The sequence below is a fragment of the Anthonomus grandis genome, chromosome 6 (genome assembly GCF_022605725.1).
Source record: "Anthonomus grandis grandis chromosome 6, icAntGran1.3, whole genome shotgun sequence".
NCBI lineage: Eukaryota > Metazoa > Arthropoda > Insecta > Coleoptera > Curculionidae > Anthonomus > Anthonomus grandis.
This window is the reverse complement of record NC_065551.1, coordinates 19,934,362-19,950,769: the sequence shown is the minus strand read 5'-3', so window position 1 is coordinate 19,950,769 and position 16,408 is coordinate 19,934,362. Positions and strand designations below refer to the sequence as shown.

Genomic DNA, 16,408 nt, shown 5'->3' with positions numbered 1-16,408 from the left:
AAAAGCAAATTATTTATTTTATTTATAAACATTTAAATCCAAAATGTTGTTTATAATTATGGTAAAATTTAAACCGTTGATTATATCATAATAATATAGTAATGTAAATTAATTATTAAAGAGGAACAACAGATTTTTGGATCATTACATATATTTAACTTTATAGCAAAGTATATAGATTTCAACGTTATTCGATTATCGTTATTCGAACGTTATACGATTTCAATGTTAGACTGTGTTTATAGGTTCTCTAGAAACCAGGAGAAACGCACCAAATTCCAAGTGAGTATTGTAGCTGTAAAAATAATTAAAAAAAATAACCCATATGAGATTCTCGTTGGTTTTTAAATTATACTAATACTAATACATGTCAGACTAATAAAGCGGACCGAATAATCGCTACTTACAGGTATGTACATTTCTAAGGTAATTAAGGTAAAACTTGTATTAACATATAAGAAGAATTGCTTAGTTTTCAATGTTGAGTCTACTTTTTTAGTATTCTAAATCAATTATCAAAAAATATATTTCTCACGAGTTCTTCATATGGAACATTTTATATATTACCTCTAGAGATATTGGGTTTAGAGTTTCAACAGTAGTTCTATATCTTAGAGTTAGTTTATGATACTTTAATGCATTTTTTATTAATTTATTTTTTGTAGGTTATAATTTAATAATCAAATACCTTGACAAGTACCTTAATACTCAAACCTGAAATACTTAACCTCAAATACCTTACAAGTTTGACCCAGTAATGCTAGATTTAAATTGACACATCTCATAAACAGTACATCCGATGAATGAAATTATAGTTAAATCTTATGAATAATCGATTAGCTTTTATAATGGATTATGCGACTTGGACCTATAGTAGTTAGTACATAAGATAAAAGGGATTTTTAAGTTAACTTTATTAAAGCAACAAATGCAACACGTAGCTTAGATATCTTTAAAGGTATTTGGAAATATGTCAGCTCTGACATTTTGGTATATTTGGTAAATATACTAAACGTCTATATTTGGTAAGCTGGAAAATATATTTAGAACGATTATTGCTGTTAGTGTACTGAGAAATTTGGTATGATACAGACGGCGCTAAAGCTGTAAATTCTACCAAGAGCGCTATAGAAAAGTTGTGGCAGAGATTTGTACCAAGAGACAGGTGCTGTAAAAGAAAGACGTACTGCTCCAACAAGAACCACAGAACTTAAACATGATAGGTTTATTCGCCTTTAGATATTACAAAACCCAAATATTACTACGAACCAGCTAAGAAGTGAGCTTCAAAATATTTTGGCTCTAGTGTCACTGCTCAAATAATAAAGAATAGGTTACGTAAAAACAATCTTTAGATCAGACGTCTCGTTAGAGCTTTTGTACTATCCCGTGGAGATTCTGCAAGGAGAATAGGATGGCGTGATCAAATTCTGGAATCTAATAGTTCTCCATGCTTTGGTGAAGGTTTGTTGACAGTTTTGTATGTATGCACGACAAAACACGTGCGCATGTTGCAAGAACCGTTATATGCCTCTTGGAGCAGCAGAAGGTTCATGTATTGACATGGCCTGTGCAAATCCCTGATTCAGTCTATCGAGAACGATTCCGATATGTTAAAAAAGCATATTTTAAATTAAAAAATGCTGGTCTAATCAAGTCATCAAATTAAACAAAATAACAATTTATTTACGAGCATGCCAGACGTCGAGTTTATTATTAACAACAAAGTATTTAACACATACAATAACTTTTTTTATATTTTGTAACCTCCAGTTTTCGATCTTTCGATTTTCGAAAATTAAATGTTGATTTAGTCTTTTTATACTCTTATTTCTTAGATAATTTTGATATGTCTATAATCAATAACTTAGACCTTAGTGTTCTTAATATCAATTTATCAACCATTTATTTAGTGTTTTTTTAAAAACAGAAAGATTTCACTTGCTTCATGATGCTTATTTACAATCAATTCAATACCAAATCTTTATCATTTATACCAAAAAATTAAAAAAGCCCCAGATAATAAAATATAATGTCAACTGTATGCGTTTGTTCGTCACTATGAAACCAAACAGCAAAACTGTTCAGGGTCACTACAATGACAAGTATATTAAATTTGTAGCAGCTTTGGTATGTATGTATGTATACATAACGTTTAGATAGCACGCCAAATAATAAAACCCGGCATACCACAGATTAGGCCGTATACCAAAAACGGTCCCTTTTGTCAGACCCAGGAAAGAACAAATAAAATTTAGCACTTTATCTGCTCTTCGCGAATGAAAATAAAATATTTACACTTTGATAAGCGCACCCAATTTTCTGCAACTTCAATGTGCTCTTATTTTTTATTTAATATTATTTACCGTGTTCCCGTGCAAGTTTAGATCATACATTTCTAATCTGTTCGAATCGGTTTTGGGTTCAGGAGTATCAAACGTGTTAATCGCTTTTCGAGGTTATGAGTGCATTGGAAACTCTTATTGTTTAGATTTAAAAGACTTAATTCTTAGTGAATCCACTAAAGTTAGATATGGAGCAGGCTCTCGACTACAGCATGAGGTATGTGGATTTCCGCTTGTTTTATTTTGTATAAGTATATTTTTCTTTTTTCATTTTCATAGCGTAATGATCAGATGCAGTTATTTAATATTTATTGATTATGATATAATAAATAAGAAAAAAAAGCAACTATTTAAGTGTACAAGAAGAAAGTTCATTTGAAACAAATTGTAAATTTTAAGGTTATGTTTGGCTTGCACTCATTATAGCTTTATTTATATTTACATTGATCAAAATCTGAATATTTAATAACTCTCAATTATAGCAATTAAGACCCAAAAGCCCGATTTCACTGGAGATTATTAGTAAGTAATTGATTTTCAACCAATAAGCATAATAAATAAATTCGCAAACTAAGTAATTATATACATACAAAGTTTCGTTTCAACTTTTTTTTCAATAAATTTTAAAATATAATCTTGACATGGGTTCTTATTGTGCTGAATGATTTGCCCTTAAAACATAAATGAATTTCATTCCATGAAATCAGCATTGAAATATTAATAATAATATTGTATAATAAAATAATTATATGTATAATAAAGCTGTAAGCCTAATAATACTCGTTTATTCAAAAAATTCATTCTAACTCTACATCTTCATAATTTTTTCAATATTCTACTGCTATAAGATCTATTATTAAATTTAATAATTCCTTATAGACCAAATTCATTTACAGTTATTTTTATTGGATGCAATTTAATTCCAATTCTTTATCACTTCTTCATCAAAAATGATCTGCGTGAATTTAAACAAATTTTGCCCTGCAGGAAATCAATAAATAAAAGTTCAACATCTTATCCCGCAAGCGTTAACACATTTCATCACACATTCACGGCATCCTAACCGAAAAAAAAACCGTAACGATACAAAAGAAAATGTTAACACGATGTAAAACGTCAACATTAATTTTATTAATTCTGTCAGGCGCGCCTTCAAAGACACGTGTCTGGTAATTGTCTTTCTTTTTCCTATTATTAATTAGTTTTCTTCTAGATCCCTCATCAGGGCGCTGATAATTAGACGTCGAACTTTCGCAGTTCATCTATTATATCTTTTGACAGTTCGGCACGTTTAAGGCCAAAAGCAATTTGTTTCGGGTATTAAAGAAGAGACAAAAAAGTTCACTTCCAACTTTTCTTTCCTGCTCTGGATCGAATCGATTAGCGGGACATAGTAAAATATTAAATTAAATAATCGTTAGCGTATTTTTGAGGTTAACTCAAATCAATATTAGTTTTCAATTTCTAAATATGTTTTCAATGAGAAAAAACTGTCAAGGCTGTCGCAATCAGTAATAATCTCTAGGAATTAGTTATTTTAATTTTAATTGGATTAAATCTTGATGAGATATGATTATTCTAATTTTATTTATATCAGGAGATCCTTGCTATGTCAGCGCAAAAAGTTTTAAATCTGCTAAAATTTAAAAAATCTTCAAATATGCTTTTAGGACCGTTTTATTAGGTATACTCATGATATTAAATAAAAATAATCTGCTCCCTACTAGTTCAGAGTTCAATGCAAAGCATATTTTTTAAATATTCTGTATATAATGTATTGTTTTTAATTTGGAAGATTTTATTGATAAAGTCAATGATAGATTTGCAAAAAACCTGAAATATACTCACTAACATTGGAAGTGTTACATCCAGAAGAAATAATTTCTTCAACTTGATTTTTCGGCAACATAAATAATAAATAAATTAATAGATAAAAACGACTTTTATAAACCTTTATAAGTTACAAAAAAATAAGATACTTAAGTACAATGGAAACAAAGAAAAAGTTTGTGTAAACTTTAAGGGCGAAGTCTAGCAAGCTGATATTCTCACTCAACCCATTTAAGGTTCACCTAAGATAAAATATTTGAATGCTTAAATACGCGCTATTCTTGACATATGTTGTATAACTATTTTTCGACAAAATAAAAATAATACCCTGTCGGTTCATGACTGACCCATATTAGCAATAGACAATCGACCTCCCGCAGTCGCAGCAAAAGCATTGAAGGCACCCCGCGCCCACCGCAGGTCATCACCCAGCATTTCCTTGCAGGTTCACCATTCAGTCTGTCCATTAGAAACTGTCGAGATTTAAATTTAAATTAATTTATATTAAGAATTTTAAAATTGTCTGGTATGAGATTGTATATGCTGATGGCGTTGAAAATAAAAGATATCCGAAACATGGCTGTTTTATGTTGTGGTACAGTAAAAGCATGGCGTCATTTAACTTTAAGATTGCTGTGCGTGGTAAGAATTTGGATTTAAGAAATTGAGATGCTTCCGCCTCAGTAAGCAATTTATGAACAAAATTTAAAAGATGGTGTGTTCTTCGGTTTTCCATATTCAGCCAGTTGCATTCAGAGATCAAATGAGAGACATGGTCACATTTACGTATTCGATACAAAACCCTACAGCATTCATACCTTTTGAATTTTATATTTATCCTCTGCAGTTAGACAAGACCCGTACAGAAAGTCACAATAATTAAAATGCGATAAAACAAGGCTATCCCACAACATCTTTTTTAATGGAAAGTTTAACAGTTGTCGGTTGTTATAAATTAATTTAAGAACATAAAATCCTTTTTTATTAAGCTTCCGTACATGTTTATGAAATCTTAGATCCTCATCCACTATTAAGCCCAAATTTTTTGCACAGGATATAAAGGATAAACTTGTGGCGCCAATATGTAGATTTAACGACTTTTTTACTATGTCTTTTTTGGTTTTACTATCAAAACACAATAACTTTGCGTTGTCCCAACAAGAAGTTAAGATTATGTTCGTATACTAATTGATTAACTATATTAAGATCCGAGTTTATTTTTCCGGCATCTTCCTGAGTATCTTAAGGCTTGAAAGAAAAGTAGATCTGAATATCATCAGCATAAGCATGTGTACTTCAAAACAAAGGAGCAGCGATAACGTCTATTGTGTAAATAATAAATAAGAGCGGGGATAAAATAGCACCCTGAGGTACACCAGACTTAATCGAAATATTATTTGATACCGAGTCACCTAAACTGATCTTTGCGATCTGTCTCGAATAAATGATCCAACCAGATTAAGTGCATCTGACTTAAAGCCATAGTATTTAAGTTAAGCTAATAGAAGCTTATGGTCTAAAGTATCAAAGACCTTCATCGAAACTCTTAATGACATGATCAAGTACCGATGCTAAAGCGGAAGCCGTACTAAACCCCTTTCTAAATCCGTACTGAAAATCACAAATAATTTTATTATTCTTAAAATGAAAAAAAAAATAATTATATAAAACTTTTTCCAATACTTTAGACAATGTGGGTGATATACTTATAATTCTTAAGTCGGAGAAGGTTTGAGGATCATTTATTTTAGGTAAAGGGGTGCCAATTTCAGTTTTCCAGAGAGTCGGTATAGCGCACGTTTCAATTATAGAGTTAATCATATGCATAATAATATCTTCTATTAAAGGGCTACACATTTTTAAATTGATTTAATCTACCTACACCTACAGCATTTGATTTAAGGGTTAGCAAAATTAAATGTGTTTCCTGAGAAGTTGTTAGTGAAAAGTTAAATCTAGATTTAAAATTATAAATATTATTGTTGTAGTACTCTATCTTATCCCTACATTGTTCAGTTACTGTTTGTAAAAAAAATTAAGTATTTATTTATATTTTTAGCGTTTGATAGTTTTGATAGATTTTGTGAAGTAATATTCAAGTCTTGTAGGGTTTTCCAAAGCTTAGAAGGATTATTAAGTTTAGAAATATTTGGTATGTGATTTCTCTTTTCTTTTCTAATACAAGATAATGTATGATTTCTTAAAGTCTTATAATAATTGTAATTAGGTTCCCTTTTAGTCTTTTTATATTTTTGCCATGCTTTATCTCTTAATGGTTTATCTCTCGTAAGATTTTGTTGCTCTTACCCTCCGAATTGAAGCATGTTTATTAAAAAGTGAGATAATAAGATCATTAAAGATATTAACTTTTTTTTCTATGCTTCTTTCCCAAAAAATTCTATGTCATGGTATATTTTGTAAATCATTTTTAAAAGCATTTAGATTAAAGTTTTCAAAAGTCCTATATTGAAAAAAACGCGGAGGAGACTTTATAAATTTAACAGATATTTTGACAAAAACAAGGTTATGATCGCCTATTCCATTAGAGGGTAGTGTGCCGCATTTATTTACGATGTCTTTATTGTTAATAAAAATCGGGACAATTAAGATGCTAGAGGTATTAGTTATTCGAGTAGGTTCATTAATAATTTGTTTTAGGCTATACGTGCGAAAGTATCCAGTACAGGGTCATGCAGATTCAAAAAGTCGACGTTTAAATCTACTGTCAAAATCATAATATCAAAATAAAGAAAAAGCTCGTTCCAAGTCGACCAATATATTATTAATATTTAAGCGTGGAGGGTGATAGAAACCTCCTACAATAATTTTCATGTCAGGTAGGGAAACTTTTAAGAAAATATGCTAAAGAATTACCTCGGATAAGATTCATTCACCTCGGTGTTCAATCCCTCTTTAACATATACTCCAACGCCACCTTCACATCCAGCTCTATCCTTATGAATTAAATTATATCCTGGAATGCTAAGTAAATTAGCATCACAGTTTGGGTTTAACCAAGTTTCTGTTATAATTATTATATCATATTCATTTTGGTTTAGAATCGTAGAAAGCTCATTAAATCCTGTAAAAAGTGACCGGACATGCAAGTGTGCAATATTCAAGTACATGTTGTTTATTTTAAGGGTGGCATATTTTTATTATGTAGATTCAATCTGAAATCATAAACTGTCAAAAAGAAGGTAAAGATGGTATAATGGCTATATTTAAAGCATGCTAACAAACACAACATTCTAATGTTTTATTTACTCTATGTTTTTATTTACTATTCTTAAAATTTCATATCTGAGAAAAAATCATTTTCTGAGATCTGGTTAGGACAGGCATTTTTATTTATTGCTTGTCCGTTTACTAGTGTTATGCATAACACAATGCCTCGAGTTCGAAGATGTCATATTATCATCATATTAGCGATTTTGACAGCGGTAGAATTATTGTCTATCATATGATGTTTTCTCCTATCGCCAAATTGGCAGCCGCGTTAATTTTACTGTAATGACCGTAGTGCGTGTGTGTCAGATATAGAAACAGAAGAAGGTAGAGGAACACGAAGAAGACCAACTAGTCAACCGAGGCGTACTACAGAGCATTAAGATAGGCGTCTCAGACAACGAGCCTACGAGACCGTTTTGTTAGTATGCTTCAGATCGCTGACCAAGGATGTGGAGAGATAGTAGATCTGTTACTATGCATACTATCTGTTCTTGCATTCGAGCCTTTGGACTTTTTTCAGACTATCCATGGTTTTTCCTCTAACTGCGGACCACTGTCATTAACGTTTCAACTGGAGAAGAGAACTGCAATATTGGGAGATAGAATGGCATAACCTCATCTTCAGCGACGAATCTCGATTCTGTCTAGGTATGCACAAATATCCGTCAAGGCCAGAAGGGCCACCGTAGAAAAGGGCGTGACCCTGAATTTGCTATTGAGAGGCATGTACACAGGACTGTCGGAGTAATAGACGTATATATTCTTTTGGTTCGAGGCAATATGACTGCTGCACGTTATGTTGATGATGTCCTACAGACCACTGTACTGTCTTATCTAGAGAGTCATCCACATGTTCTTTTTCAGCAAGACAGCGCAAATCCCTATATTGCTCGTCATACTACGGTTTTTCTTCAAAAAGCAGGCGTTACTGTTGCCGTGGCCACCCTCTTTACCGAATTAAAATGCAATCGAACTTATGTGCGATATGATGGGGATAAGACTTACCACTTTGCACCATCTGCCACAGGCTCTGACATAGCTAATCCACAAAGTTTGAGTTACTTGGAATAAGGTACAACAACCAGAACATTGATCATCTCATTTTGTTGATGCCTAGAAGTATATAGCTGCAAAATTACCAAATATATTATAAATTTCTTATTACTTATCTATAAAAATTCTTACAAGCGTTATCGTCTTATACTTGATATAGAACTACACCTCATTGCCAAAAAAAATATGTTAGAGAAATTATTTCTTCTTTCTCTAACGCTTCTTATATTAGTGAGTAAATTTAAATATTATTGTTTTTATTTTGATGTTATTTAATAATTTAAATTAATTAATATATACAAATATTAGTGACGATTCATCCACTAGATCCCTTATTTATCCTTTATCTATTTAGAAAAGATAAGTTGGACCAAAAAGCTTGAAAAACGAGTCAATTATTTGAAATAAAAGGAAAACTGTCTCTATAAAATTAAAATAAAATTCCGTTTTGTTATCTTGAAAATATTAAAAATATTTCCTGGAAGATACAGAAATAATATCAAATGCTGAAAATAAAAAAAAAACTTTCAAAAGCCTGAAATAAAAACACCTGTGTCTTAAGACTTGGAACAAAAATAACTTTTAAAAAAGTTAGAAGACAAAGATAAGAGACATTTAGAATGCTTAAAATTAGAGGAAAAATTACTTTAAATTGCTAGATACTATAAAAAATAATTTCCTAAATTATAGAGAGCGCCTTAAGATGGACAAAAACTCCTAAAAGTGGGAAAATTGCAAAGATAATTGTTCCAATGTGTGGCATAAAAGAAAACTGACTCTAAAAACATGGAACAAAAATTACATTTACTTTCATAAATTTAATTTTAAATGCTTAAAATGAAAAAAAATTAAAATAAAAAATTTGTTCTTTAAATGCCTAAACAAACCAGTAATTTAAGAAAATGACTGACAAGTCCTAAAATGTTCTGGAAAACTAGTCCCAAACCCTGAAAAACGCAAGATATATAATTTTCTCGAATATGTAAGTTTAATTTAAACATAAAATTACTTAAAATAAAATTATATATTAGTCCAAGAGTGAATGATCTAAAAAATCAAAAGTTTTAAAAGTCCTTAAAATCGATATTTTAACAAATATCTTAAAAAAATAAATACAAAGGTAAAAAAAATATAAATATAATAATCAAACTATTTCTTATTTTTTAACGCGTCTATCCACAAGAACGCTAATGATAATTACATGTTTTTTATTTCGGAGTTTCTTTAATATTTCCTTTTTTTATCTCACTAGCTGACGATTCCGCTACTTGAGTTGATAACATTAAGTAAGCTTTTTTCATAATACCAATATAAAGAGAATTTAAAAATTAATAGCTAGATAGAAAACCAGAAGCATAATAATTAATCTTCTAATAAGCAAGGTCAGCAAGAATATCCAGAAGTGACCTGGTGCATATAAGAAAATTTTAGGACATTCCAGGACAAAAGATTAAAATAACTATTCATTTTGAATGACATTTCACACGGAAACCACACTAAAAAATAACCCACGGCTCGTTTATAATTTCTTTAAGGCCATAACCATCAGCCGATCCCGGTAGCGCCGTGGGCAAAGCGTTCACGATGCGATCGTGTGGTCTCAGGTTCGAATACTGGCATGGGCATGGCTGTTTGTGTTTGTCATACAAAAAATCAATATAAATACTAATCTGGGCGGTAGACAAAAACGACTTAATTTGCAGGTCCATAAGAAGCAAGCAACTAACCATCACCATCAGAATGAAAGTTGAACAGTTAGTCATTATTTCTATGTGCCATTCATTATGTTTTATTATCATTTGAAGCAATGATGAATTTCTCGTAAGCTCACTCAGCAGACTTGTCTGAATAGGCCGATTCTATGCAAAAATTATTAAATTAAATGATATTTGAGTAAAAGTAAGAAAATCATCAAACAGAAATGAGCTTCTAATGGGCAAGGTCAGTAATAAAATCCAGAGATACCTGGTGCAAACAAGAAATTCCAAATTAACATATTAAAATAGTTATTGAACTGAAAATAGTTTCTTTGAAACCTTCTTATATAAAGCTTTTGTAAGCATCTACTGCATTTCAGCAAAAACCTTGAATGTCATATGATCCTTAAATTTTCTTTAACTCTCTATTTTATGAAAAAGTGATTGTCCCTGATAATAATGAAGTCATTATTGGAAGTGATCCAGCTACGACGTATAAATATAATCAACGAAGTAACTGGTCCGCTGCAAAACCTTAAAATATCTAAACGAAATATCTTAATGAATGCCACCCTAGTAAACATTACAATGGCCGGCCCAAGATCGAGTTCATGCGGTGACTTTGTGGCTCCACTCTCGGTACTACTAACTTGTTGTAATCGGGACCGTGTTTCTTAAGTGATGGTATCTTCTCCTGTATTTATTCGGTAGTTGCACAACCGGAGCCTGTATCTCTATCAGGACTCCGAGCTACGCGCTATCTCTATTACTACCCACTTGATTATTTTACATTTACACGCATTTCTCCTCTCGGACCATCGTGCAGACGTTGTTTTGTATGTGGTTGTCCTTTTGCGCGCTGCTGACTCCGATGGAATAATTATGGCCATTACTTCTGAACAAAAGTTGATTAGATCACCGATAATAATTGGCTACTGTAATATATTTAACGTCGATTTCATTAATGAATAAACGAGAAAGTAGCTGAGGAATTCGTTTGACTCGCGATCATTTTGCTGTAAGGTCGTTTCTTGAATTAATTATTACGATGTTAAAAAATATTTAGTTTTATTGTGGTCAAATTTCTGACTATAAATTATGAATTGAACTTGATTAATCTTGTAAAAGATATTATCGTACTTTGCTCTGCTATGATTTGTTTAAATAAAAGCTTACATTTTTTTTAATGAATGATCTGATAAAATGTGTAAATATTTTTAATAACTTAATAGTGAAAGTTTCATATATAAGGTGTTATATCCGAAACGTTTGTTTAAAAAAACGTAATAAAATTATTAATTTAATAAAAAGAATATAATAACTTCTGCTTCAATTTGACAAAAAATATTAGAAGCGGAATAGGAATCGACATGTACCTATTGTAAGACGTCAACCTTTGATAACGTGCAAAATTTTAATAGTATACATTATGGATCTACTGATATGAATAGTGAATCAAATTTTAAATCATCCAAAACATACTCAACTCCAAAATATATATTTATAATTATAAAAGATCATAACTGAAGGTACTGACAAGACAAGCATATTGGTCTGATAATGGATACAATTTTGATTTCTTTATTGACATATCCCCATTTTGATTCTAAAAATACTGTCCTTCACTTTCCTACACGACATTTTATTTCTTGTGCACGGTCCTTTTGTTCATTTATGATGGTTCCAAGGTAGTAATTTTGTTAAACACGTTCAATTCAAGTTCCCTCGATATATAGGTGATCTTCATTTATATCTCTTTTGCTGAAGATCATTTGTTGTGTTATCTTTCATTGATAATAAGACCATATTGTTGTCTATACTACGCGTGTACTATCACTATGGTATCGTCAACGTATCGACTATTAATTAGTTTCCTCTGTTTAAAGGGATACCATCTAGTTCGTGAAGGGCTTCGTTAAAATGTTTTTGGAATATAAGTTGAATATCCAAAGCGAAAGGACAAATCCCTGTCTGACTGCACATTGTATTTTCACCTGTTCCGTTCAATCTTCATTAAGGCTTAAGCATGCTATCTAATTTCTGTAGTGATTTGAAATTAATCTAATATCTTTATCGTCCAAGCTGGTCTCTTCCAGGATATTGATAATTTTATGATGTTGAACGTAATCAAATGATTTTTGATTGCATTCGAGTGATATGATGGTCCGATATTCCTTGCAATTCTTTGCTTCAGGTTTTTAGGGCAACGCTATAAATTCTGATTGCAGCCATTTTTGGGGATATTTCCAGAGCTATAGATTCTGTTAAGGACGTCGCTAATTCAGGCTATTCCTTTGTCATCCGACAGCTTTGGAAATTCAACCTCTATCTGGGCCCACTGCTTTTTTGTTCTTCGTTTGTTTTATTGCTATTTCTAGCTCGTGGATTTAGTATGGGTGAGCCTGTAAAAGCTTTTCTAAGTATGACTTTGACTTATTTTTCATGGTTATTAATGATAATTTTTCAATTTGAGTTTCAGATCTTTAAAACTTCTCGCTTTTATAAGGTTCTAGACTTTTGTTTTTTTGTGTAAGTTAAAGTTGTCTGACTTGCAGTATTTTTATTCCTGCATATCTCTCTGGTATCTCTTTCTCTTTAACTTCTTAAACCTTTTTCTTAATTTGTGCTCGTATCTTTTTCTAATCTTCTACATTACTTTTATGTATTCTTTTATTTTCCATTAGTTTTAAAATTGCATGGGTCATCCTCGATTTCTTTTTAGTCTCCTTTTTGATTTAAAAAATCTCTCTTTATTGAATCTATTATTTTGGTGAATTTAGTTTTTTAGCTTTGCGTTGCAGTATTGCTTTTTGTTTTAATAGAGGTTGTTGTTCAAGCCTTCATGTCATATTCAGGAAGTTTTAACTGAATTTAAGCAGTTTCTGAACCTTTTGTTAACTAACATATATTTAACAAACGAGGGTGGTCCCAGAAGTACCCAATCCAAGAAAGAAAACACGAACATTTTTGAAAAAAATTTATTTATTTGTGAACATAATCTCCTTTTAGCTCTATACACTTTTTCCAGCGATGTTTTACAAGTTCGATACCCTTTTTATAATAAGAACTGTCTTGCGCCTCGAAATAGCCATTAACTGCAGACATCATTTCTTTATCGTTGGAAAATCTTTGACCACTGAGCCAGTTTTTTAAGTTTGGAAACAGAAAATAATCTGAGGGGGCTAAATCTGGTAAATAGGGTGCATGAGGTAGCAATTCAAACTTTTGTTCATTAATTTTGGCCATTGCAATAACGGATTTGTGAGCTGGTGCATTGTCTTGATGAAACAACACTTTCCTCTTAACCAAATGCGGCCGTTTTTGCTTGATTTCTTTACTCAAATGTTGCAATAAGTTCGCATAATACTCGCTGTTAATAGTTTTACCTTTTTCAAGATAGTCAATGAAAATTATCCCTCGCGCATCCCAAAAAAACCGACGCCATGACCTTGCCTGCAGATGAAACGGTTTTCGTCTTCTTTGGAGCCGGTTCTCCCTTTTAAGTCCATTGTTTTGATTGTTTTTTTGTCTCAGGTGTGAAGTGATGCACCCATGTTTCATCCGTGGTTATGAAACGACGCAAAAATTCTGCTTTGTTGCTATTAAATTTCGCTAAACACTCAACAATTGAAACATCTTCACGACACTGTTTTTGCTCGAGTGTGAGCAAACGCGGCACCCATCTTGCACACAGCTTTCTCATGTCCAAATTTTCAGTTAATATGAGATGTACCGCACTTTTTGAAATGCCTACTATATCCGTTGGCTCGCGCACTTTCAATCGACGATCATCCAGTAACGCTTTGTGAATTTTCTTTAAAATTTCTGGAGTCGTCAGCTCATTTGGTCGACCACTGCGATGCTCATCTTGGCAGGTCGTACGGCGTCGTTTAAACTCTGCTACCCAATATTTTACTGTTGTTAACGAAGGAGCAGATGCACCCAAAGTAGAATCCAGTTCAGCTTTTATATTGGTTAGGCTGAGGCCTTTCAAATAAAAGTATTGTATCACACAACGAGAGAAATGAGAAATTTTCTCCATTTTTACAAATTCACTGAAAACGTTCAATATTGGCTGCCAAACAAATACTAAACAACCTGGCGTCTTCAAACTTGAAACATAAGCTTTATAGATTATATACTTTCTAATACACTGATATTTTTTAAACTACTATCGACATCTCTAGGTCAGGCCGGGTACTTCTGGGATCACCCTCGTATCTGCTGTTAAAAATATGTTTTTTTCAACAATACTTACATCTTGGTTTGACTCCGGAATTCATTGATCTGAGGTGTAAAACAAAAACTAAATCATCAAAAACTACCGTGAACGTCGCCAGAATAACTTCGTTAAAGGAAGAAGTTATTCTGGCAAAGAAGAAGTTAAGTGCTATTATAGATCTTTAAACAGGGTGAACTTTTTACTGAAATAACTCTATTTTACATGAAATTCATTTCAAAGTCATTTGGAATTCAGTACTTTAGACTGTTTATTCCGGGATAAATAAGAGATTAGTTCTATAAACTTTTTAAATGAATTAAACAATATGTTGAACCGTCTTAAATCCACCATTAGGTTGACGTCTGATAACGTCTGATAACTTAAATGTCTGATAACTGATGTAATAAATCCTTTTCCCAACATCCCTCCTGCAGACTTTTTAGTGTGAAAGGTTGGCTATGGATTCTTGTCTTTCCCCTCTCCTAAGCGAGATTTTTATGTGTTACCTAGAAAGAAAAATAGTTAAGGAATTGCCTCGCGTTATATAAGAGGTATGTGAATGATATTTTTATAGTCTGGAATGACAGGGAGGAAGACTTGACAAAATTTCCTTAGTTTTGTAATTTCCTTACGCCCAAATATTTCATTCACCATCAAAGAAGAAAGAGATGGTACTTTGCCTACGAGATGCCTTTTCTAGACTTTCTAATTAGGAGATGCAACAGTAAGCTTATTTTTAAAATATATCGTAAGCACATCACTATCGATAATGTAATTTGGTACTCTTCAAATTCTCCCTACACTTACACATTTACCTTCTTTAACTCCCTTTTCTACAGACTGTTGAATATTCACCTGCCAAAAGCAGCTTTTGCCAAAGAACTGTATAATTTGAAATATATTGCTCTTAACAATGGGTTTTTGCTTTACTTAATAGATAAAATTTATTTCAAATGTTTAAATAACAACATGCTTTCTAAATCAAGAATTAGAAATATAAAAATACCAATGTCAGTGATACCAAATCAGGGTTCATGGCTAACCATTTATTGGGCTTTTCACATAATTTTTCTCCAGGGGTGAGAGCTGAAGTGCTTCATGAATGCCCTAAAGGTAACAAGCTTGACCTTTTGGAGAAAATGGAAATTACAAAGTCAAAAAAGTCTTGTTCTCGTGTGTATATATGACGTTTTTATTTTCGGGCCAAATTTAGTTTTTAAAAATTGGTATTTTTTATCTCATAATCTTTACCTTACGTTGGATAACTTTTGATGACATTTAGGTCATTTAGTAATAGGTCTACATAGTCGATAAGTTTGACACACATACTTCTAATCTTGTGGTACCGGGTTCGATTCTCGATGAGTCTATGTTGTTGCGTTCTACTTTTTATTTTTTTGTTTTTTTCAATTACAATTTAAAAATTATTGTTTATTTATGTAGTGTGAAGGTTGTGTTTGGCTTTTAAAGGTTTTTTTAGTGTTTTAAACTTAAATTTTTAGTTTTATTTTGACTAATATTTTTGATTTTAGGCTTGATCATGCTCGAGCTAGAGCAAAACACGTGTAGCCTATTATTATATATTGTGACCGTGACTTTGTGTTTTCTTTATTTTCGTCAACTAACATATAGCCAATTTGGTTATGGATATTGTTACTAGGTGTATCGCCTGGCGACTTTCATGCATACAGTCTTCTCTTACTACTAATTCGTTGTTTTTTTGCAAATATCTTAAGCCTCTCCTCTAATATTTCTTTGTCCTTATCCAAACAGTCCAATGAAAGCAGTTTTTCACTTCACTTCCAACTTGGCATTAAAATAGGTCATTACCACACTAATTTCATGCTTGAGGAGTCGTAGCATTACGTTAGCATTACGTGTTCTATGCTTTGGTAGAGACTTTGGGCTTCCTCCTCTTCTTTATCTGCTCTTATTTTCACTACGTTGATAATCATTTTCTTCATTTCCTGGATAGAGTTGCCTATTTTTCCTGCTTTTGCCATGGTTTGAACGTTCCAAATGCATATTTT

At 31.9% G+C, this 16,408-nt stretch overlaps 1 protein-coding gene across 2 annotated transcripts in view; it reads left to right on the top strand.

The window, feature by feature from the left end:
- The window catches only part of LOC126737001 (transcription factor SOX-5-like), a 416,570-nt gene that overhangs the window by 72,981 nt on the left and 327,181 nt on the right, over window positions 1-16,408 (top strand). The window contains exon 1 of one of the 2 annotated variants that reach the window (XM_050441664.1): window positions 2,412-2,562. The exons of the other annotated variant lie outside the window; for it this stretch is intronic. Within the exon in view, the coding sequence (XP_050297621.1) occupies window positions 2,534-2,562 (29 nt within the window). The 5' untranslated portion in view covers window positions 2,412-2,533. Of the gene's footprint in view, window positions 1-2,411; window positions 2,563-16,408 lie in introns of those variants that run through there. 2 annotated transcript variants of the gene reach the window in all.